Source organism: Aotus nancymaae, unplaced genomic scaffold (assembly GCF_030222135.1).
Source record: "Aotus nancymaae isolate 86718 unplaced genomic scaffold, 86718_ANA_hifiasm-v0.15.2.pri h1tg000010l, whole genome shotgun sequence".
Classification (NCBI taxonomy): Eukaryota; Metazoa; Chordata; class Mammalia; order Primates; family Aotidae; genus Aotus; species Aotus nancymaae.
The window spans coordinates 75467122-75491744 of NW_026988421.1; the positions used below are offsets into that span (position 1 = coordinate 75467122).

General features: G+C 49.9%; 1 protein-coding gene across 8 annotated transcripts; it reads left to right on the forward strand.

The window, feature by feature from the left end:
- Positions 1-2879: 2879 nt before the first annotated feature.
- On the forward strand, positions 2880-24088 carry RGR (retinal G protein coupled receptor). Of its 8 annotated transcripts, none has more exons than XM_064374397.1 (9): positions 2880-3021; positions 5747-5903; positions 6964-7097; positions 10752-10905; positions 12256-12373; positions 15423-15536; positions 16034-16161; positions 18992-19068; positions 22687-24088. In XM_064374397.1, the coding sequence occupies exons 1-9, from the start codon at positions 2943-2945 to the stop codon at positions 23139-23141; spliced, it is 1416 nt and encodes a 471-aa protein (XP_064230467.1). In that variant the 5' UTR covers positions 2880-2942; the 3' UTR covers positions 23142-24088. The 8 variants fall into 8 exon arrangements, with proteins under 8 accessions (XP_064230467.1, XP_064230468.1, XP_064230470.1 ...); XM_064374398.1 differs by having other exon boundaries at positions 6976-7097; XM_064374400.1 differs by lacking the exon at positions 22687-24088 and adding an exon at positions 20928-22680.
- The last annotated feature ends 535 nt before the right edge of the window (positions 24089-24623 follow it).

The window sequence follows — 24623 nt, forward strand, 5'->3', positions numbered from 1 at the left end:
TTATTGCGGTCTGAATCACTCAGTCCTGAGGGTGGGGGTGGGGGACCCCCTTCTGTAGCAACAGTCACAGGCCCAGAGAGGCCAGGGCACAGCAAAACAAGACAAGTAGGCAGCTTCCCAGAGGCAAGCAGCCATGGGACTGTCATCTGCAAAGCACCCCCTCCCAACCAGGCCACAGACAACACAGACTCCACTGGAGTGCCAGTGAAGATGGAGACAGAACCCCAGTTTCTAATAAGGCCTGGAAATTCTTTCCTGTGATGTTGTCTCATAGCAAAAAGAGCAGTGAAATGAAGCAACTCTTCCTTACGGTGTGAAAGGCATTAGAAGGAGCCCAAGCTCCAGACTGAGGCTTCCTGGGTTCAAATCCCAGCTGTTCCATTAATGGGCTGTGACCTTGGGTGAGTTACATTATCTCTTGGCCTCGGTGTCCTTATCTGACAAAGAGAAATAAAGTTATTTTATGCAGGGTGTTTATGAAAATTAAACTCAAATGCCAAAGCCTTGACAGCTTGTGAGAATGGAAGCTCTCTCACAAGTCATAAGTACCCAATTTCACTGGTACTTACAAGTCCCTGGTTACATAGGAACTGGACAGGTTCAGACATTTTGAGGAGATGTCAGAGGTGTCTCTCATGAGCCCACAAACTGTCCCAGACTGCCTGGCAAAAAGCTGCCTGCCTTGAGTGCCCCATGGATATGGGACTCAGAGCACTGCTATTTCAGCTGAGCCCTTCTGGGAATTGCTACGAATGCCAAAGTTGGGGATGGCTCAACAATGAGGGACAAGGGCACCCCTCTCCTCAAGGGATCATACTCTAAGAAGGGTCCCAAAGGAGTAGCTCAAAGAGTTCTTAGAGAAGGCACTTTCAGGTTTTATTTTGGAGACAAAACTCCAGCCTCTAATAAGAGCCTTTGGAAATTCTCAGTCCAGGCCTTGGTATGTTGCCCAGGCCGGTCTCAAACTCCTGGCCTCAAGTGATCCTCCTGCCTCAGTCTCCCAAAGTGCTGGGATTACAGGCCTGAGCCACTGCACCCAGCTCAATTTCAATTTTTACCTATTATCTCCTAATCCTATCTCGCCCTACCATATCTACTCAATAGGCCAGTGAGGACTGACCAGGGATGGTTCCCAGTAGTAGACACTCAGCCAACTCACTCATTCATTCCTCACATTTGACCCCAAGGCATTGTTCTCTGGTCCAACATGCCCTACCTAAGTTCTTTGGCTTTTCTAGAAGGTTCCCCAGTCCTTCAGGCCTGTGGGTCCAGCCAGGCCTAGACCAGTGAGTTATGGCCTGCAAAGATATCTGGGGCCCCAGTGCACACATATCTGCTTAACTCTGGGCCAGATCTGTTTTGACAATATTGGCTTCTCATTCCGTCCTTCTTTCCAATGCAGCCAGCAGGGTTTTCTCAGGGCTTCCCAGCTATACTTTCTCCTCCCCAAACCCAGCCACCAGCTTGCCTGCTCCCACATCTCTGCTTCTTTCTCTTCTATCTTTTTCCTAAATGAACTTTACCCTTTAATCTTGGCCTTGCCCTCCTTTCTCTTCTCATGAAGCATTTTGTGATCTTGAAGGCATGAAAAAAGGACGGACACAGGTAATAACCAACATCATAAGGTAGAAATTGAGAAAGAACAAGGGAAGCTCTGGAGGGTGCAATCATAAGCTCGGCCCTGAGGAGGGATTTGGCTTGGAGATAAGTGAGGACCCATGAGAGGAAAGGCCTGGGAAGTGGATGTTGATGGAACAGAATGGGTTGCTCTACCAGAGTGCATCAGAAGATGCCATTGAAAAGTGCCTGAGCCTGGGGAATAGGAGATCCAGCTTTTGTTTCAGCTCCATCCATAAATTACTATGTGGCCTCAGGAAGATTCTTAACAGCTTTCAGCCACAGTTTCCTCATCTGAAATGGAAAGGATAATGGTATCTAATTCATGGAGTTGTTTGTAGGACTCATCAGAAGATCCCTTAGCACAGTGCCTGACCTCATTCAATATTAGCTATTTTGCCGACAGTGCCCTGGGGCTTGGTTTCTTAATCTGAAAATGAGTTAAGGTGCCCTAGATCAGTGTTTTCTGGTACAAATTTTACCACGAGCAAGCGCATAACAATGCATAAAGAGCCAGTGTACCAAGAAGTCATTTGTAGCAACCAAAGCTGTTAGTGGGGAGGGGGGCGGGTGCAGGGAGGAACTGACAAGATAGCAGTCCCTCTGTTCTAAGACAGGGTCCTAGGAAATGTTTTATGCTTGTAGGGCTTAAGTGCTCTATGAGAGACAGGAAGTGCAGCCCTGAGGTTTATATTCACGATGTCTAACCAGGACTTACACAGACGCCAGGGACAAAAGACACTGGCATTGCAGAAAAGTAAACGGAAGAGTCCAGTGGTCCCACTCCAGGGCACATAACTACTTAGTGGCAGATTTGGAACCAGAACCCCATTCTCTGGTCCCAGTTGGGGTTCTTCCTCTGACAGCAGGTAACTTCCCAAACCTCATCCTTTCCCCACAGCTATGGAGCACATGCATGTGAGCCTGAGGACACACGCGCACAGACACCGGGCTTGTCGGGAACAGCTGCGGCTCAAATTCCTCCACTTGCTCCCCTCCCCTGGTTATGCAACTCTTTTCCAATTAGGCTGTCAGCCACATACAACAGTTGGATTCCCTGACCTTAATCCTGTGCAATGGGGCTGAAATGAATGAGACAGGGCTCCATTCTGGCTTCACAAAGGCTGCATTGTCCAACTCGTGAATGGGTTCCTTCTGCTTGTGCCAAGGGGACCCATTTACAGAAGGGAGGCATCCAGAAAAAGCCCAAGGTTCAGTATAATAACCTGCATGTGCCTGCATGCATGTGGGATGGCCCTTTAAAAGGGAGGGCCTGGCTGTGGGAAGTCAGAGACAGCTGGGTCACTGACGAAGGGAGAGCAAGAATGGCAGAGTCCAGTACCCTGCCCACTGGCTTCGGGGAGCTCGAGGTGCTGGCTGTGGGGATGGTGCTGCTGGTGGAAGGTGAGCCAGGCAGAACCTGGGGTACAGCAGGGCCCCAGTGGGTACTGAGGACCCAGGCCACCAATGTGGAGCTAGCAAGGAGAGGAGAGGTCCCCAAAGCCAGCTGGGTGTCAGGTCCCTTTGGCTGCCTCCCCTCTGTACCTGGACTCAGGGGTTGTTCTGACAGCTGAACCTGTGGGAGCAGAGAGTAAGCCAGGCAAGGGCCAGGGAGGGAGAGACTTTAAGAGGGGACATCTGCCCAGGAGATGATCAAGAGCCAGGCTTTAGGACTTTTCATGTCCCTCCAGCTGGGAGAAAATTTAATCCACTGCTTGGAAATCCTGCTAAGAATCCCACATAAGATCAGTCCCCCAAAAAGCTCTGAGGACAGACAACTCTGCCACCTGCTCTTGAGTGACTGTAACCAAGTCCCTTCAGCTCTCTGCCCTCAATGCCTTGACATTCCGAATGGTTGATTGTGAAGATTAAATGGGATAATGGGCACAAAGTGCTAGCCTAAATAGACTCCAGGGTATTTAAGTTCATTCACTCCCATCCTCTCCAGCCTCACCACTATTTTCACTGTGTCTACTCCCATGAGCCTAAGCACTTCCCCTCTGGAGGCCACCTGAGTCCGCCAGGTACCTACCCTAACCCAGAATCCCTAAGATGCTTGTTGAGGCCAGAGCTAGAGACAGTGTCAATCCTGATCTGGGCCAGCCCAAGCAGGGTTGATGGAGAATGCAGCTTTGGTTCAAAGCAGACCCAGAGAAAACATCAGCACATTTTCTCACCTAATGAGAACTGACAATGGAGAGGAAGTGACAGTCATTGGATTGGTCCTGAAGGCCCTAGACACAACTGTCTGGTGGCCCCAGCCCGTGTCTCCCTTTCCTGAGGACCCTACAATCTAGCATCCCTCCAGGTCCTCAAACATGCCGTAAAAGTTTACCACTTTATTTTTTGGAAGGTATTTAAATTTACATTTTTATTTCATGCTTGATGATTAGAAATATCATGATATATGGAATGCTTTGGTCTTTATTTTATTTTTTAAATATTTTTAAATTTTTAATAGCTTCGGGGATACAAGTGATGTTTGATTACATAGACGAATTACATCGTGGCAAATTCTGAGATTTCAGTGCACCCATCAACCCATATTAGGTTGTACCTAATATGTAGGTTTTTAAAATTCTACCCCCTCTTTCACCCTTTCCCTTCTGAGTCTCCAGAGTCCATTACACCACTCTGTATGCCTTTGCATACTCACGGTTTAGCTCCCACTTGTAAGTGAGAACAAACGGTATTTGGTTTCCATTCCTGAGTTACTTCCCTCAAAATAATGGCCTCCAGCTCCATCCGAGTTACTGCATAAGATATTATTTCATTCCTTTTTAAGGCTGAGTATTATTCCATGATGTATATATACCACATTTTCTTTATCCACTAATTGGTCAGTGGGCACTTACACTGATTCTGTATATTTGCAATTGTGAATTGTGCCAAAATAAACATAGATGTGGATGTGTCTTTTTGGCTGGATTAAATGGCAGATCTACTTTTAGCTATTTAAGGAATCTTTATACTGTTTTCCATAGAGGTTGTACTAATTTACATTCCCACTAGCAGTGTATAAGCATTCCCCTTTTACCATATCCATGCCATTGATCTATTGTTTTTTGACTTTTTAATGATGACCATTCTTGTAAGAGTAAGGTGGTATCTCATTGTACCATTTTATGTCTTTGCATATGCTATTCCCTCCTGGAATACTTTTCCATGCACTGTCCTGCAGGTAAGTCCTTCTTTTTTTTTTTTTTTTTTTTTTTAGACGGAGTTTTGCTCTTGTTGCCCAGGCTGGAGTGTGCAATGGCGCGATCTCGGCTCACCGCAACCTCCGTCTCCTGGGTTCAAGCAATTCTCCTGCCTCAGCCTCCCGAGTAGCTGGGACTACAGGTGTGCGCCACCATGCCCAGCTAATTTTTGTATTTTTAGTAGAGACAGGGTTTCACCATGTTGACCAGGATGGTCTCGATCTCTTGACCTCATGATCCACCCGTCTCAGCCTCCCAAAGTGCTGGGATTATAGGCGTGAGCCACCGCGCCCAGCCCGGTAAGTGCTTCTTATAGTTTTGAAGGCAGGAGTTTTTCCTGTTCCTCACTTTAGATGGGGTAAGCTGAGGTTCAGAGAGCTTCAGGAGCAGCAAGTGAGGCGGCCAAGCCAAAATTCAAGGTCGGGTCTCTCTGCTGCCAGAGAACACCCATTTCATGTTCACTTCCCTGCCTGGTGTCCTGGGCAGCTCTCAGCTCTAAGGTCGACTCTTCCCTTTGGAGGCTCTCTGACTTTGCTCTACAGCCCTTAGAGTAGGCATTTTGAAATCCAAAAGGAATTTGAAATCCAAAAAGACATAATGGAATTCAAGTTCCAGCTCTACCACTTACTAGCTATGTACTTAGGGCAAGTTAGCTACAGTCTCTGAGCCTATTTCCCAGCTATAAATGGAGGAGAGAGTCCAAGTGAAGACTGAACGAAATGACTCATGTAAGGTGCTTATCCTGGTGTCTGGTGTGTGATAAGTGCCCTGCAGGTGTCAGTGATTATGATTGTTATAGCATGAAACATGCTATATTGATTGTCTTGTCTGTCCGGGAGGTTGCTGATGCTCCATCCACCCCACGCACCCTGTTGTGACCCCAGCTGGGCTTCAGCAGCACCAATACCAGCCCCCACCCTTCCTTTCAGCTCTCTCCGGTCTCAGCCTCAATAGCCTGACCATCTTCTCTTTCTGCAAGACCCCGGAGCTGCGGACTCCCTGCCACCTGCTGGTGCTGAGCTTGGCTCTTGCAGACAGTGGGATCAGCCTGAATACCCTCGTTGCAGCCACATCCAGCCTCCTCCGGTACCAGCCCCCTCCCCAATCCACAGGCTCTGGGATCCTGCCTGGGGCCTGACCTCTGGACCCTGGGCAGCCAGGCCAAAGGCATTTTTAGTACTTACAGAAAATTGGCCAAGGGCTAAGGGTGGGAAGGATAAAATGGCCTAAATTCCAGATTATTTCTGAAGAACGGCAGCTGATTTCTGGAATGCAGGGGTTGCTGAAACCTGATGAAAGAGATGGCAGGCTATAGACATCAATGGTGTGGGTTCTGTAACCAAGCAACCTAGGTTTGCATTCTGGCTTCAGCATTTCTAGTTCCAGGCTTCTTCCATAAACTGGATATTATTTCCTAACTCAGATGGGTGGTTGGAAGTATTTATTTCTATTATGTGTAAATAACTTAAAATAATGCTTGACACCTAGGAACTCTAAGTAAGTGTTTGTGAAAGCAAACGGGGTTTTGGCTAGTGTCTAATACCTCCTTATACACAAACCAGGGCCTTCCATCACAGCTTCAGGAAGTGTTTATAAGACTGTTTTCTGAAGCAGACTGGACATTCTCATTCTGCTTTTGGTCACTACAGGTGGAGGCTGGAGCCCACCTGGATGTACATGCTCAGGGCTGACCAGTCTGGGGGTCTGCATCAGTGAGAATTCTTCCTCCCACAATGAACAGAAGCTCCCAACTTTGCTTGGCCTTTGGGAATGGGGAGGCCTAGGGTCTCCCCTCTGACTTTCCCTTCATCTCTGTAACCTTGGCTTCGGTATCTGCCTCTTTGACCCTCAGTTTCCCCACCTATCTAATACAGGCGTGAGCTCTCCTGTGACAGAGGCATCTGATCACGCAGAGAGAGCCTATGGCCCAACCACAGTGCAGTCAAAGTCGCCCAGCCTGGAGAGTGCGCACTGGGCTCCACCCCTTCAGCCCAGTGACTTAAGCTCTAAGGCCTCATAGCAAAGACAGCGATATCAAGGGCCTCTTCAGAGATACAGGGCAACATTCAGGAACACACACTCCAAGCTGTACTTGGCAGGTGTGGGAGGTGGAAAGGGTCGGAGGGGAGGGGTCACTGGTGCCCAGTGTCTCCCACAGGCGCTGGCCCTACGGCTCGGATGGCTGCCAGGTTCACGGCTTCCAGGGCTTTGTGACAGCGTTGGCCAGCATCTGCGGCAGTGCAGCCATCGCCTGGGGGCGCTATCACCACTACTGCACCCGTATGTATCTGGGCTCCTGGAGTGGAGGGACACCGATGCAGTGTGGAAAGGATAAGAGGCAGGGAGGGACAGTCAGAACTAGCTGCTGCTCCGTGTTTCCCAGTACAGGGAAGTGTGGGTGGCTGTGAGTATGCATGCCTATCATGTGTGGGCACTCATTTCAGGAAAGGAGGGAGGGTGGGAGAGTGTGCAGGAGACCTGCTGAGGCTCTCTTGCCATGACTGCAACCTTGGTCAAGTCAAGGATCCTCTCTGAACCTTAGTCTCCTCCTCTGCGAGATGATTTTAATAACCAACCTCAGTTTTATTTTGAAAATCAAATGAGATCAGCGATACAGAAAATGCCCTTGCAGACAGGCACTACTGAGGCACAGAGAGGCTGTGTGTATGTGTGCGTAGCTGGGCATGTGCCCTGGCACCTCACCCTTCCATGAGACTTCATGAAAACTGTTCCAGCTCTAGATTTGTCAAGCTGCATCGTCAGTTGCCATCTTCATAATTGGCCATATCAGTGTACAAACAGCTCTGTTTTTCCTTGACTTTTTTTCTTTTCTTTTTTTTTTGAGACAGTCTCACTGTGTTGTTCAGGCTGGAGTGCAGTGGTGCGATCTCAGCTCATTGCAACCTCTGCCTCCCAAGTTCAAGCAATTCTCCTGCCTCAGCCTCCCTAGTAGCTGGGATTACAGACACATGCCACCACGCCTGACTCAGTTTTGTATTTTTAGTAGAGACAGTGTTTCACCATGTTGGTCAGGCTGGTCTGGAACTCCTGGCCTCGTGATCTACCCGCCTCTGTCTCCCAAAGTGCTGGGATTACAGGTGTGAGCCACTGCGCCTGGCCTGATTTTTTTTTCTTAAAAGTGACTCACTTTTTAAAATGTAAACACTTGCTTCAAGCTCATTCTAAACAATATCTGGGAAATCACAGGTTTAATGTACTTATAATTTTAATACACATTAAAATGAAAACATGCTCACCCAGAGACCATCTAGAACCCTGTTCACCACCAGGGATACATAAATATGCTTTGGGGAGCTGTGGCTCAGCTCACCCTCCTAGCAAACCCTCAGCTCACAGCCTCGGAAGCAAAGGCACAGAGAAGTTAAGCAGCTTTCCTAGGGTCACACAGCTACTAAGGGTAGAGCTGCCGTTGGTCATGACCTTGTACTTCCAAGTCCTGAGCTATGAATTTGCCCAGCACAGAGGCTGCTGTGAGGTCTATGGCCAGCACAGCCTCAAGCTATGGCATGGCCTCTTTGGAATCCATAGAACTTCCCTTGCCACAGTCACATGTACAGCCCCTTCTCTGCAAAGTCGCTGCCCCTCATGGGTCTCTCCTATCATATGCCTCTCTCCAGGCCAAAATGCTGCCTTCAGTCAAAATGGTGATAGGTGAGCCCCTCCTGTACACCTGACTTCGGAGCACTTCTCCCACTACTTCTATCCCAGTCCCCACCCCTAATGCTCCTTTGGACCATCTTACACACACACACACACACAAACACACACACACACACACCCCACCTTCTCAGACAGCAACAGGCTTTTCTGCCTCAATATAGAACAGTTAATCTCTGTGCCAGGGTCCTTAGATCAAAGCCCTTTCAATACTGAGGTTATGGCAGAGCAGAGTGAAAAGGGGAAGAAGGAAGTATGAATTCATGTACTCCATCACTGGGTGGTTGTAGGCATCTGTTTCTAAAGCTGAAAGTCTGAGGCAGCACTAAGGGTCCAGGTAGGTATTAATTATTGTGCCCACAGAGAATCACTTGTACCTGGGAGGCAGAGGATGCAGTGAGCTGAGATGGCACCACTGTGCATTCCAGCCCAGGCAACAGAATGAGAGTCTGAAAGAAAGAAAGGAAGGAAGAAAGAAAGAAAGAAAGAAAAAGAGAAAGAAAGAGGGAGGGAGGGAGAGAGGGAGAAGCCAGGGACAGTGGCTCATGCCTGTAATTCCAACACTTTGGGAGACCGAGGTAGGCAGATTACTTGAGGTCAGGAGTTCAAGACCAGCCTGACCAAAATGGTGAAAACCCAATCTCTACTAAAAATACCAAAATTAGTCAGGCATGGTGGCATGAACCTGTAATTCCAGCTACTTGAGAGGCTGAGAAAGGAGAATTGCTTGAACCCAGGAGGCAGAGGTTGCAGTGAGCCAAGATCACACCACTGCACTCCAGCCTGGGCGACAGAGTGAGACTGTCTCAAAAAAACTTCACAAAAAGATAGAAAGAACTGACATCTCAACTATATTGAGTCTTCTTATTCATGCACATGATTATTTTGCCCACAGTTAGGGTGGGAGTTGTCTTAGTCTGCCCAGGCTCCTATAATAGAATGCCATGGACTGAGTGGTTTGAACAACAGAAATTTCTCACAATTACGTGGGATGGGAAGTCCAAGTTCAAGGTGCCAGCATGGTCAGGTTCAGTGAGGGCTTGCTTCTTGGTTTATATGTTCACCTTCTTGCCATGTCCTCACATAAAAAGAGAGATATTGTCAGTCCTGTGTTCCTTCCTTTATTTTTTTGAAACAGAGTCTCACTCTATCGCCCAGGCTAGAATATAGTGACACAATCTCAGTTCACTGCAACCTCTGCCTTCCAGGTTCAAGTGATTCTCTGCCTCAGCCTCCTGAGTAGCTGGGACTACAGGCATATGCACCATGCCCAGCTAATTGTGTCTCTTCTTATAACGGCACTAATCGCATCATAGGGGCTCCACCCTTTTGGCCTAGTTATCTCCCAAAGGCCCCACCTCCAAATGCCATCACATTGGGGATTAGGGCTTCACATACAAGTTTGAGGAGACACAAACATTAGGTTCATATCAGAAGGGCACATCCAGGTAAATTGCATCTGGGGCAATATCAGTAGAAGCAAAGTGTCAGATGAGGGAGGTTGTAGATATGCTCTTCTCTCCCAGCCAGACCCCACCTGGAGACTTGTCTGCTGCCCTGGGATCTTATATACAAAAGAGTATAACAAATGAACAGTAGACAGAGAAGGGCACCTGAGAAGTGCATCCTGAAGCCAGATTCAGGAGGAACCACTGGATGGGAAAGACTCAATGACACTGCAACAGAGAGGAGGGCTTCAGGGCGGGGACCAGAGGAGGTCAGATTAGCATGGTTGATTCACATCAAAAGATGCCGCCGGGACCCAGCCTCTGACATTGGCACGGAGATTGAGCCCCAACCCCCAAGTCAAGCATTCTCAGAGGGTGTCCTGGAAGCAGGGGCAGTGGCCTGATGCTGAGCAAGTGCTGAGGGTGGTGGTAAGTCCAGACTTCTGCCTCCATCCTCTACGACCCTCACCCGAACCTCTGCCCATGCTTCCTTCTGAACCTTGGCTTTGAAAACACATCTGTTCTTTGCCACTCCCTTCTTCTCTCTGTCCTCTGAAGAAGATGGTATAGTTAGTCTATCTGGAGACTTTCACCATCCATTATCTATTTTATTCTTCGTAACAATCCTCTGAGGCAAGGATTATCATTCCCATTGTGGGCGAGAATACTGAGGTTCAGAGAAGCCCTTCGCTATTAAGCATCAGGCTGGGATTCAGGGACACTCTTCGAGATTGGGAAGTGCATTCTTTCTCACTCTACCATGCCATCTGCTCCTTACAAACTTCTCTTCCTCCTCTGTCCTGTGCAGGCAGCCAACTGGCATGGAACTCGGCCATCTCTCTGGTGCTCTTCGTGTGGCTGTCTTCCACCTTCTGGGCAGCATTTCCCCTCCTGGGTTGGGGCCACTATGACTATGAGCCACTGGGGACATGCTGCACCCTGGACTACTCCAAGGGGGACAGGTGAGGTGGGAGGATCATTTTCGAGACTCCATGGGAATCTTAGCTTTGAAATCCTATGCCAAGGGTGCCAGAGATGAAAATCCAAATGGGAAAATGGCAACGTGTGCCAGAAAATCTCAACTCCTTAGTCATGATACTCACCTGCAGGTGGACAGTGGGACTCGAAAAAGCCTGTTCTGAAAACTGGCCAGGTGATGGGAATGTTATGAAAATTAGGGCCCAGAGTTGAACCCAAAAAAAGACATCATACAATAAGCCATTGGCTTGTGTCAGTGAAAGCAGTCACCAAGTTACACCACCAACTGTCCCAGCACAGTTGGCCATCATGGCTCTGACCTCATCAATTTCTAGAGGGAGCTATCCCTTGGTACAATAGATTCAAAGAACATTAAGGTCCTTGCATTGGGAGGAAATGGCCTGAGCATATGCTATGAGGCAATCCCTGGAGAGATAGGACTGAATGCATGAGGGTGTCCACCCTCATGGGGCTTGTGTTCTGGTACTGCCCCATCAGGCTGCTCTAGGGAGACAAGAGCTTTGGAGGATCCTTTAGGAACTGCCTTGGGGAGTAGTCACATGGGCTCCAGCCCCTCTTGCTTCCACCAGAGCCATGTTGCATTCATCTGCTTTACCCATGGTGTTTAATCATGAGGCATCTGCACTGGATGACAGGCTTTCCAGGTGATGCTCTCTTGAGAATGCTGGGCCTGGTCCAAGTGTCCCTCCATGGCACTCCCCAACAGGGTCCAGTCCTTCCAGCTGCCCCTGCCTGGTGGACAGCTCCAAGGTGACATAGTCTTCCCTCAGGAAATGGGAATCTGCCTCCCTGGGACTCCCACCATTCCCAGTCAGCCCTTTCACCTCCCCATGACCACTATCTGGACCCCAGGCTCTTCTGTGGTCCCTTCAACCGTTTCTTCAGTGACATAATATCCAATCTTCTTGTTATCCACAGTATCCTTTTAAAACCCTTGGGTCTAGAACGCTCCTTGAATGTTCCTCTTGGTCCACTGACATCCCCAACACTGGGTGAACATGTTTCCCAAACTAAAATTTCCCATTCTTTATGCTTGGGGGACAAAGAGGAAAGCAGGTCTGAGCACTTGAACAAGACAGAGACCTCTTCCTCCTTGCAGCTCCCTGGCTTCTAAAGGCAAGTTCTAGGGGAAACTCGTAGCTCCCTGGCTCCTAAAGGGAGTTCACCTGGGACCCGGGAGCAACCACACTAAGTGCTTGTCTGAATGGGGCATTTCCCCACATCTGATTATCTAGAGCAGAGCTGGTGGGTCCTTGAGGGTAGCTGGCCATCCCTGGGAGCTGACCCCAATCCTCTACCCGCTCTGCCTGCAGAAACTTCACCAGCTTCCTCTTCACCATGTCCTTCTTCAACTTTGCCATGCCCCTCTTCATCACCATCACATCCTACCGGCTCATGGAGCAGAAACTGAGGAAAAGTGGTCATCTTCAGGTAAGAAGCCCCCTCCCGGAGTGTTATCAGATGGTGCTGTGCAGCTCCAGGCTTTTGGTGTCCCGAACAAAGAACTGGATGTGACACACACAAATAGCAAAGCTAACATTTATTGCTTTTGCAGCAAAGCAAGGCAGCAAAAGTTTATTCAGCACAGTATTACACTCTCGGAGAGGGGAGAGTGGACTGATCTCTGATAAATGAGGTCAGCACCAGTTTGGTGTATTTAAGGTTCCCAAAGCTACCTAATCTCTAGCGAGTCTGCCGTTTGATTGATAGGTGGGTTGCTTAGTTACTTTGGTCCTTGTGCCCTTGCCTGTCACCTCCATCCCATAATCTTAAGTACATGCATGATATGCAGTGCATATGCATGAGCTTTAATGAGCTTATTATCATACAGGGTCATTTTAAGGATACTTTTCCTCTCCAATGCACATGCCCATTTCTGAGGAGCTGCCTCTAACAGGTTTGGTCTGGATCTAGACGGCCATGGGGGCTTCTTACTCACTTTTTACTCTCATTTTTGTTTTGGCTGCTCAACTTCTGTTTCTTGTCTTGCTTCTTGTTCACCGCCTCTTCACCTTGCTTCTGCTTCTACTCATTCCACCTTTAACCTCCAATTCCCTTTGCTATTCTCCTGCCTCAAGAGCAGCAGCAATTTTTCGGTTCCTCTCAGGGACACCAGGGAGTATGAACAATGTGACATTCAGCAACCGGGGGTTTCCTGCATTTTTCAATGATCAAGAGACAATCCAGCTTGTACGCAGTATAAGATGTTAGAACTGGAAGCCACTCTCCCTTTGCTCAGCTCGCCAAGGTCTGGGGAGCAAGGATCAGGACTGCTCAGATTCACCCAGACCAGGTAACTCTGGAACCAGGGCTCACTGCCCGACACCATCCATGCTATTCCACTTAATTCTTCCCGAGGATCTCAGGTTTGGCACAAAATTACAGGCTTTTTAAATGCGACTTTTAAACTACTTTGAGATGTTTAATTTACTCACAGTCTCAGGCTGGTGCCCACAAGATAAAAATCAAGCCTACAAGCACATTTGTCCAAGAAATACAATACTTTAAAATAAGCCCTTCTGGTCATTTTTTAATTTCTGCATTACTATTCCCTTGCCAAGGTTTTATTTTAACTTGGTCACCTGGATGATCTCTAGCAAAGGAGTCATAACAAGCAACAAAGATTAGAAAAAATTCAGATACTAGTATTATTTCACCTTTGCAACCACTCTATGATGAAGGAGGTTTTCTTTTCTTGTTTCTTTTTTTTTTTTGTCCCTGGCTGGAGTGCAGTGGTGCGATCTCCCCTCACTGCAACCTCCACCTCCGGGGTTCAAGCGATTCTCCTGCCTCAACCTCCCTAGTAGCTGGGATTACAGGCACTGGCACCACGCCTCGCTTTGTTTTGTATTTTTAGTAGAGACAGGGTTTCACCATGTTGGTCAGCCTGGTCTTGAACTCCTGACTTCAGGTGATCCACCTGCCTCAGGCTCCCAAAGTGCTGGGATTACAGGCTTCAGCCACCACACCCAGCCAAAAGGAGATTTTCTTATCCCTGTGTCACAGACTAAAAAGTTAAGGCTGAGAAGGGGGTTAACTAAGCAACTCACCAAAAGCCACACACCTGGATTCAAACCTAGGTCTCAGACTCCACCACCCATGTAGTCAAACACAGCACATAAAAGAAACACTCTCTTTTTAAGTCACTGCATCTGCCACTTTATTTATTTATTGTGAATTGGAAAGGGACTGTGCAAATCTATTTTAGTTGGACCCAGAGGTCACAGAAGGAGAGCAAGGGCTTTGCTGGGACCAGAATCCGTTCCCCTGGCTCCCAGCTGGTCGCTGGCATAGGTGCCGGCTCCAGGCTATCCTCCACGATGCCCACCCCAAAGCCCTGTCTGGAGGCGCAAAGTCCACATTTATTGGAGGCTCAGTCAAGCGGGAAACATGGCTGCCACCATGATCTCCTCATTTTTCTGGGTTGACTTTAAACCATTGTCTCTGGTGGCATCAACAAGGTCACCCGCAGGGACCCCATCCCGGCTTCCCGGGATGGAGCAGCCTCCCCAGGGGAGTCCACGTCTCTCGGCCTCAGCCCCCGGGAGTGCCTGGCAGTGCTGCGCTCCCTTGTTTTTCTCTTTTTTTTTTTTTTTTTCCCAAAAAAGGGACAATTAGGGGAAAAAAAATGTCTCTTGGTCAACATATTTTAAAAATCCAAGATAGAAGAAAATATGTTCTCTTCCAACTTAATTACCCTCTTTGTTAAAGAAAGTCATTTTGGGAGAAAACGGCCACGAACTTTAGCGTCAGAATTTGCACATCTGCGTGTCTGTGCGGGGCAGGAACCTGGCAGCTCCCGCCGAAGTTAAGCTTGAGTCTTTCGCCCCCTCGTGGCCCCAGGCGGCACCTCAGCATCTCCCTCTCTCCGGACAAGCCCCTTCCCCACTGGTTGTATTTCACGTTGGGAGCCGAGACTGGGTGGTCTCGCCTGGTGGCTGTAGCTGCGGATGGTAAGTTGGTTCTAGGACTGAGGCCTGAGGGCAGCTCAGCCTGGAGCTCCTTATACACGTAGTCACAGAGCCCAGGATTCCTCTTAAAGAGCACAGACCTGGGCCAGGCACAGTGGCTCATGCCTGTAATCACAGCAGTGGGGAGGCTGAGGCCAGAGGACCCCTTGAGCCCGGGAGTTCGAGACTAGCCTGGGCAAAATAGTGAGATCCTGTCTGTATTTGACAACCAAAAAAAGAGTACAGACCCAGGAGGAAGCTCATATCCATCCCAGTCTCAGCCTCCAGCCATGTCAGGTATTATCAGGCCATTTTACAGACGCAGCAGCTGAGGTCAGGCAAGTTTAAATAAAAGGCTTAAGGTCACATAGCCTTAAACAACAGAGAGTGCCTCTGGTCTCAAGTTTCCCTGCAGACTCAGCCCCCTCCTGAAGCCCAGCCTGGCTGAGTGCTGACCTGGTCTTCTCAGCCACACAGGGCTGTGGGCTGCCTGGAGCAAGCTGACGTTTCCTGTGACAATTTCTTCCCAGGTGAACACCACTCTGCCAGCCAGGACGCTGCTGCTCGGCTGGGGCCCCTATGCCATCCTGTATCTATATGCAGTCATCGCAGACGTGACTTCCATCTCCCCCAAACTGCAGATGGTATAGATACTTCTTGAACCCAGAACTAGACCCCCCTCGTCTTTGTGTCTGTCTCACCTCATGTCTCTTTCTGGATTTATGGCCTCTGTGTCAGTCTCTTCCTCTCCGTTTCTTCCTTTGGATACTCACAATACATACAGCATTAGTTCGCCCCCTAATCCCCCACCTCGTTCCTGAGTTAGACCAGGCTGCTGTTTGACATTGCCCAAATCTCATGTGAGATGACAGGGACAGCCAGCCAGATGGTGCACATAAAGACTCTGTGAACAGGGGTTGAGATTGGTGCCCAGGTGGGAAGCAGGTGGGCCTGGACAGGAGTGTGGCTGCATGGGGCTCCGTGAGCCCTGCATCTCCGCCAGCTAGTCAGGGAGGGCTCCAAGCCTGCAGAACCAAAGGATTGGCAGCTGCAGGGGGAGGGTGACTGGGGTCACCAGGTGGGAACAGAGAGAGGTGCGGTGGCTTTGAAGCTTCTTTCCTGGATTTTTCTGCCACAACAGGTGCCCGCCCTAATTGCCAAAATGGTGCCCACGATCAACGCCATCAATTATGCCCTGGGCAATGAGATGGTCTGCAGGGGAATCTGGCAGTGCCTCTCACTGCAGAAGAGCGAGAAGGACCGAGCCAAGTGAGGCTGCCACCCTGGACTGAGCCCCAGGCCAGGAGGCTGCCCGAGAAGTCCTGCCCAGCAGCCTAAACGGCCAAGCCCAGACATTCTCCCACCATCCTCAGTGGCCCCCTGGAGCCTGGCCCTAGGCTGGACACAAGGATTCAGAAAGACACCAGGCTGCACGGAAAGAGCCAGATGGACCTGAGTGTCAGTCGTAGCCCTGTACACCCAAGGCTGAGAGGCCTCAGGAAAGTCACTCCTTTTTAAAAATAATAATAAACTTAAGGGAGTACAGGGCAGTTTTGTTACATGGATAGATTGCCTACTGGTGAAGTCTGGGCTTTCAGTGTATCACAGCAGTGGGGAGGCTGAGGCCAGAGGAGCCCTTGAGCCCGGGAGTTCGAGACTAGCCTGGGCAAAATAGTGAGATCCTGTCTGTATTTGACAACCAAAAAAAAAGTACAGACCCAGGAGGAAGCTCATATCCATCCCAGTCTCAGCCTCCAGCCATGTCAGGTATTATCAGGCCATTTTACAGACGCAGCAGCTGAGGTCAGGCAAGTTTAAATAAAAGGCTTAAGGTCACATAGCCTTAAACAACAGAGAGCGCCTCTGGTCTCAAGTTTCCCTGCAGACTCAGCCCCCTCCTGAAGCCCAGCCTGGCTGAGTGCTGACCTGGTCTTCTCAGCCACACAGGGCTGTGGCCAGAGGAGCCCTTGAGCCCGGGAGTTCGAGACTAGCCTGGGCAAAATAGTGAGATCCTGTCTGTATTTGACAACCAAAAAAAAAGTACAGACCCAGGAGGAAGCTCATATCCATCCCAGTCTCAGCCTCCAGCCATGTCAGGTATTATCAGGCCATTTTACAGACGCAGCAGCTGAGGTCAGGCAAGTTTAAATAAAAGGCTTAAGGTCACATAGCCTTAAACAACAGAGAGCGCCTCTGGTCTCAAGTTTCCCTGCAGACTCAGCCCCCTCCTGAAGGGGTCTAGTTCTGGGTTCGAGAAGTATCTATACCATCTGCAGTTTGGGGGAGATGGAAGTCACGTCTGCGATGACTGCATATAGATACAGGATGGCATAGGGGCCCCAGCCGAGCAGCAGCGTCCTGGCTGGCAGAGTGGTGTTCACCTGGGAAGAAATTGTCACAGGAAACGTCAGCTTGCTCCAGGCAGCCCACAGCCCTGTGTGGCTGAGAAGACCAGGTCAGCACTCAGCCAGGCTGGGCTTCAGGAGGGGGCTGAGTCTGCAGGGAAACTTGAGACCAGAGGCGCTCTCTGTTGTTTAAGGCTGTGTGACCTTAAGCCTTTTATTTAAACTTGCCTGACCTCAGCTGCTGCGTCTGTAAAATGGCCTGATAATACCTGACATGGCTGGAGGCTGAGACTGGGATGGATATGAGCTTCCTCCTGGGTCTGTACTTTTTTTTTGGTTGTCAAATACAGACAGGATCTCACTATTTTGCCCAGGCTAGTCTCGAACTCCCGGGCTCAAGGGCTCCTCTGGCCTCAGCCCTGTGTGGCTGAGAAGACCAGGTCAGCACTCAGCCAGGCTGGGCTTCAGGAGGGGGCTGAGTCTGCAGGGAAACTTGAGACCAGAGGCGCTCTCTGTTGTTTAAGGCTATGTGACCTTAAGCCTTTTATTTAAACTTGCCTGACCCCCACCAAGGGGGCTGCCTTTCTGTCTGGGTTGGGGGACAGCCAGGGCAGGCAAGGGTGGTGCCTGGGGTGGAGGTTGGCATCAGAATGCCCAGGTCAAACTCTGACTCCATCTATGTTATTTATCCTCTCTGAGTCTTCACCTTTGTCCATGAGACGGGGGTGATGGTGTGTGAAGAGAAAACCCACACGCCTGAGAACAGGGTGGTGAGGAGCTTGCAGCAGGTGGCACAGAGAGGATGCACTGGTGCTTAGGTGGCCTGAGGGAAGGAGTGCTGTGGCCGCGGGCGTTGGGCTCTGCTCCTCAGAAGACCCCACAGGGCAGGTGGCTGAGCAGATCCCCAGAGTCAGAGCACCCAAGTGGGCTCTGGGGTCAGGAAAGGGAGTGATATGATTGGGGGCCACAGTGGGACACTTGAGCCATGTGTCCAAAGAGCCTCTGCACTCACAGAGCCCTTTATCTTGTGGGGCAGAACACTCTCCCACCACGAGGATTCTTCTGCACATTTGAGAGGGCAGAACTGCCAAACCCAGCTTCCATCTTCCTCTTCCCTTTCCTGGCACAGCACATGGTAGGTGCTCACTCATCCTAAGCGAATAGACAGCTGAGCAAGTGCTCACTGGCACCGGACTTCGCTGAACTTCTCCCATGCCACTGTGTATTGAATCTTGTACATCTGGCAGAGCTTCGTGGTTGATTAAGCACTCGTCATCCTTCACTCTCCTTGCTTGTCCCGTATCCCTGAGGAATGCTGGGCACAGGCAAGCGGGATTGCTGTCACTGTTGTACAGAGCACAGGCTGCCCAACTGCAAGGGCTGTAGAGAGCATCCAGGTGCCATAAGCACCAGAGGGGAGTACCTGGCCACATGGTCAGAGGCAGGTCTAGCCGAGGAAGGGAGATGGGGATGTTCCCATTCTCTGAGCAGAGTCCTGTTTTACTTACCTATTTTATTTGCATTAAAAAAAGAGACATAGGCCTGGGGCTTATTTATGCTCCTGTTTCTTTTAAAAATTTTTTATCAATGTCTACTCTTTAGTATTTCTTTACCTGCTTTTTGCTTTTCAATTTAAATACACTTAAATCTTTCTTGCTGTTCAATTAATGTATATGTTGAAAGACGATACATTTTCCTCTAAATACTGCTGTAGCCACGTTCCACATGTTTTGCTGTAATTTCCTTTCCTACAGTGCTGAAGGATTTGAAATTTCCATCTTGATTTCAGTCATTTGGAAAGACATGTGTAAATTTCCAAGCATACTTTTATGTAAGTACTTCTTAATTGTTGATTTTCAATTTGTTACATGGTCAGAGAGTGTGGATTATGTGATATCATTTTTTAAAATTTCATGAGACTTCCTTTCCTTTTACTTCCTAATTTTTATCTCATTGAACTATCCATTTCTTTTTTTTTTTTTTTTCCCTCAGATGGCGTTTCGCTCTTGTCACCCAGGCTGGAGTGCAGTGACGCAATCTTGGCTCACTGCAACCTCTGCCTCCCGGGTTTAAGTGATTCTTCTGCCTCAGCCTCTCAAGTAGCTGGGATTATAGGCGCGCGCCACCACACCAGGCTAATTTTGTATTTTTGGTAGAGACAGGGTTTCACCATGTTGGTCAGGCTGGTCTTGGACTCCTGACTTCAAGTGATTCCCCCCGCGTCAGCCTCCCAAAGTGCTAGGATTACAGACATGAGCCACCACACCCGGCCCTGAGCTATCCATTTCTGATAAGAAAATGTTTTAAAGCTTACACCGAGGTGGCAAATTTATCAGTTTCTCTTTGCAGCAAGATTATGTTGTTAAGTGCACACAAGTTCATGGTTAGTGAGTCCTGCTGGTGAATGCACTGCGGGGTCCCTCTTCATCCTCGTTACTGCTTCCTGACTTGCATTCTGTTGCGTTCATCATTAGTAATCCTATTGTAACTTTTCTAATGTTTTGGTCTCATATTTTCTGGGTATGTTTTTCATTCCTTTGCCTTTTGCTATATTAATCTGGTTTTAGGTGCATCTGTGATGTCAATTTCATTCATGAGAAATCAAATTCTGCTCTGTTACAGGGACCCTAGCTGGTCCCAAATCCTCAGAAACAAAGAGCCTAGAAGTATGTATGCTCATGTCCATGTAATATACACCTCACACAATTCTTACACATACACTCACATATATATTTACACACTCACATGTGTACAAATGATATACATTCACACTCACATATACACACCCACAAACACATATATACTCGTATATTACACTTATACCACAATACACACAAAAAACACATATATGACATGCACTCACACACTCATACATATACATATTTATACACACAACATGCATTCATACATATACACTTGCACACTCATGCACATGCACTTATACACTCATGCATGCACACACACAATATACATACATATGAACACATACACATGACATATATCACATGCATGCATACTTATACACACAACATGCTTTCACACATATACACTCACGAATACACAAATATGCACCCATAAACACTCAACTACACATACAATCACATCCACGCACTCACACATACTCAAAGCAATTTTACTTTGTAGAAAATCTCACTTTAAAAATAGCTGCAGTTCCTACCTGAGCATCAGGTAACCTGGAAGAGAGGAAAGAGGACTGTAATTAGCGAAATTCATGATTCTCAAAGGAGCCTTGGCGAGGGCTGGTTTCTAGTCCCTATGTAACCCTGGCGGAGGGAGACTCAGCTCTTAGGGGCCTTTGTTTTCCTCCCTAAATGGGGCTCACCAGAGGGTACCTCCTGCTGTGAAGCTGCCAGATACCCTGAGGGGAAGCCATCCTGGGCTCCTGTCAGGAGGGTGTGAACTGCCTGGGTGGGGGCAGCATTCCCTCCCCTCCTCCCCTCCTGGGTAAGGGGCTGGGTCTCTGGGCAAGTGGGGTCCCTGCTTATAGGTCAGCCACACCATGGACACTCAGTTCTGGCTCCAGGTGTCAAACAGGCAATTTAATTATTAAACAGAAATTCAGCAGCCAGCAACGTGACATCATAGTTTCTGGAAACAGAACTGTAGCCATAACTCCAGTAGCTCATTCTGTCCTTCGAGTTTAAAAAATTTTAATGTGTTTCCTTCCAGTGTTGGAGCTCCATTTGATCACCTTCACGCAGCTCTGGTGGGTCAGGCCCACCTACTCGCTGGCAGCCCCTCCTTGCCTCTCTGTGGTCCCACCAGTAATTAAGCCTTTTAAGAGCTGGGGGAGCTTCAATATCAGTAATTCAATCTCCCCTGTTTACTGATCTCTGCCATTAGCCAAGTTGAAAGCAAAATGTTTTAATTAAAAAGATTGGCAATAAGTTGGTGTAATGCCATAATTTGCACAGGGCCCCTTCTAGAGGATGACTTTGCCCTGTCTCAGTTGCTATGACAACTAATGGACATGATTGTTCCAGTGTGAGAAGCAGCATGAGGAGGGGACAGGAGTGGGAAGAGGGGCCTCTGCAGGGGGACGGAGCTGAGAGGTGGAAAGGCCAGGCCTCTCTGTGAGCTCCAGGGAGGTCTTGCCTCTTTGCTGCCATCCCTGTGGCTGGAAGAGTCCACACTCCCTGGCTGGGCAACCCAGTTGTGTCTTTTAAGTGCCTGGGTGAAGGATGGCCAGTGCCATCCAAATTCAAAGGTCCAGTACAAAGCAGAGGGTGAGACTCAGCAGCCACTCACCCTGGAGCGTGCAGGGGCCTCACCTCTGAGCAGGGCAGCTAAGCAGAGGCTAAGGCGGGCCTCGGGTAAACTTCAGGTAAATGCCCCTCACCTCCCCTCCCACACAGGGGCCAGGAAAGGGACACCCGCATGTCATCTGCTTTTGTGTGCTAAATGTCTGTTGGAATGCCCAGGGGCCAGGATGCTGGTCTGGAAAGGAGCTAGCTCGGGAGTTGAGCAGGCTACAGGGTCCTTCCAGAGCTCCCAGGCTGGACAGAGCAGATGACAGGACCTGCTCTGGGTGCCCCACAGCCAATATTCACCCACTGCTCTGACCATAGGGCCAGGTCCTCCTGAAGAGGTTAGCCCTTTGTGGGAGTGAACAAGGTGAGGCCTTGTAGAAAAGGACCGGGACATTTTGAGTCTTGATTTTCTCATCTGTGAAATGGGAATGAAAGTGTCCTTCTCTCAGAGTCACTCTGAGGACTAACGAAAACCGAGTGGCGGGTCCAGCGTCCTCTGCGGCTCTGCTGGTGGTATGCCCTGAGGAGCTGTGGGGGGCAGGGGCCCTGTCCAGTCAGCTGCCACCTGCACCCAGGGCTACAGGGGCCACAGGGCAAGTGTTGGCTCTGAAAGAGCAGGACAAACAGCAGAGGGCGCAGCTCCTGCTCCGGGGAGGAGAGCAGGTCTGACCAGCCAGGAGCGGGTTGGGTGTAGGGTGAAGCAGAAAACCGAACTCGAGTGAAGTAGAAATGTGGAACAGGGTGCACTTGTGTGTCCTTGCACTGCAGCATAGTGGGCTGCAGTGACCCCCGGTTGCCAATGCTGCGGCCGGGTCATTTGAGCCACAGCGCCATGTGCAGCAGGGACATGATGGCTCACCCTGCTGACCCCTTCACCCTGGGCTCACCCACCTTTCCTCACCCTGCCAGGGCAGGACACACCTTTGGGGGCACCCCAGGACAGCCAGGTTTTGGCCCCACAGTGCTCAGGAAAGATGACCTGTGGGTGGAGGCTGGGCCATTCTGGGCAGTGTGCTGAGGTGTGAGCCCAAAGGTGACAAGGGACACATGAGAGCAAGAGGCACCAGATGCCTTTCACTCAGCTCTGCTTGGGAAGCCCCTGGGGGTGGCAGACAGTAGACAGTGTCATGCTCTGGTGTTCTGTGCCATGTAACCAGGGCCACCTCATTCCCATACAGGCCCCCAGATCAGTGTCTCCACCAGCGTTACTCACCACGGGTGCAGGAACGTCGGCTCCTCCCCTCCTGAGAGTCACTGGGCAGCTTGGAGGCAGCAAGCTGGAGGAGGCGCAGCTTCTGGAGCAAGGAGGCTGGGTGCTTCTGCTAGGGCGCCTGAGGGCCCGTCTGACCTCAGAGAGCCTCCTTATCAGCTGTGGGGAGGACGATCGATCATGTGGCCGGTGCTGGTGTGGAAGGACAATAAAACAGATATTGACTGTGATCCTAATCTGATAGCTGGGCCTCTCAGCCCCACAGAACACGGCTCACTGAATTACAGGTTCAGATGCGACAGGAGCCAAGCCTGCTCTGAGCAGGAGCGAGATAAAAACATGCCCTGGGTGATTCAATTTAATGCAACCGTCACTCCCAGCACCCATGATTTGCTAAGTGCTAGGGGACCCAGAGACAAATGAGACAGAGTCCAGAATGTTCTGGTCTGACAGCAGGCACAGGGCCTCTCCCTGGTGGGGTCAGAAGGCTAAGAGGACGTATGTCCTTGAGTCCCCTGGGCAGGGAAAGGCAGGGAGGTGTGTGCAGCTGCCTGGAGGAAACCCCAGGCCCAGCCAAGCTGTGGGGAGCCAGGCCCTGACCAGCGCCTGCTGCAGACGGCCCAGCCCAGAGCCTTCCCACCCACTCCTCTGCAGATGCCTCCCATCTGCCTCACCAGGAAAGTCGGGGCATCCCAACTCTGTCCTGTGCCCCTTATGTACTGTCATCTTGCCCCTGCACAGCCAGTGCCACCATGGGTCGATGACAGCGACACCCTCAACCCACACACCAACGACACACTCCAAGCCTGCTTGACGCCTGTGGCACCTGGTACCTGGGGGCCAGAAATGTTCCAAGACAAAACCCAGATCTCCTCCCTGTTTACACTTGCTCATTCCTGCTGCTTGGGTCTAAAACCCTTTGAGAGCTGGGCGTGGTGGCTCACACCTGTAATCCCAGCACTTCGGGAGGCCAAAGTAGGAGGATCGCTTAAGCCCAGAAAGTGGAGACTACTTGAGGCAATATGGCAAGACATCATCTCTATCAAAAAAAACCCTGAAAAATGAGCCAGGCATGGTGGCTCACGCCTATAATCCCAGCTACTCAGGAGGCTGAGGCGGGAGGATCACTTGAGCTCAGGAGTTTGAGGTCAGTCTGTGCAACAAAGTGAGACCTCATCTCCATAAAAGCTAAAAAATAATTAGACAGGCATAATGGTAGTCCTAGCTGTTTGGGAGACTGAGGCAGGAGGATTGCCTGAGCCCAGGAGGTCAAGGCTGCAGTGAGCCAAGGTCATGCCACTGCACTCCAGCATGGGCAAGAAAGCAAGACCTTTTCTCTAAATAAGTAAATAAAACCATTTGAGACCCTCTACCTTTGCTTTTTCACCCCCCACCTAATGCAAGGATGCCCTATTGCCCATCTTCAGACTTTGGGCAACCCTCACCTGCATTCTTCCCTCACCTGGATGCACCCCCACCTGACCCTTCCTCACCCGGGCACCTTCTCACCTGGCTCCCTCCCTGGCACCATACCCTCAGCTGTCATCCTCCGTAGTTCTCTGGAGATGACTTCCCCCAAGTCTCCCAACCCTACCCTGCCCCTTCCCACAGCAGCAGAACTTTCTGGAGTGTGCTTTGGGTCCATGCTTGCCAGCTTGGTCTCACTAGTATCCACCATGGCAGCCACGCCAAATCTGCTGTCTCCCTCCTCTACACAACCCCAGCAGGCCCCTGCTTACCCTCCAGTCTCATCTCCTGTCTCACCTGTCAGACGCTTCCCACATGCAGCCTTTGCCGCTTCACCAGGTTCCTCACATTCACCCCATGTCCCCAGTCCCAGTCAACAAAGGGGTGGACCAGGCAAAGCACAGAGACCGCGAGTGAGGGAAGATGGCAGGCCTCTGC

Bases quoted from the DNA above. Each gene is read 5' to 3' on its own strand.
- RGR (XM_064374397.1), top strand. From the start codon at position 2,943: ATGGCAGAGTCCAGTACCCTGCCCACTGGCTTCGGGGAGCTCGAGGTG. The intron at 15,537-16,033 runs GTATAGATACTT...CTGCCACAACAG, and splicing joins TCTCCCCCAAACTGCAGATG to GTGCCCGCCCTAATTGCCAA. The intron at 16,162-18,991 runs GTGAGGCTGCCA...CCTTTCCTACAG, and splicing joins AGCGAGAAGGACCGAGCCAA to TGCTGAAGGATTTGAAATTT.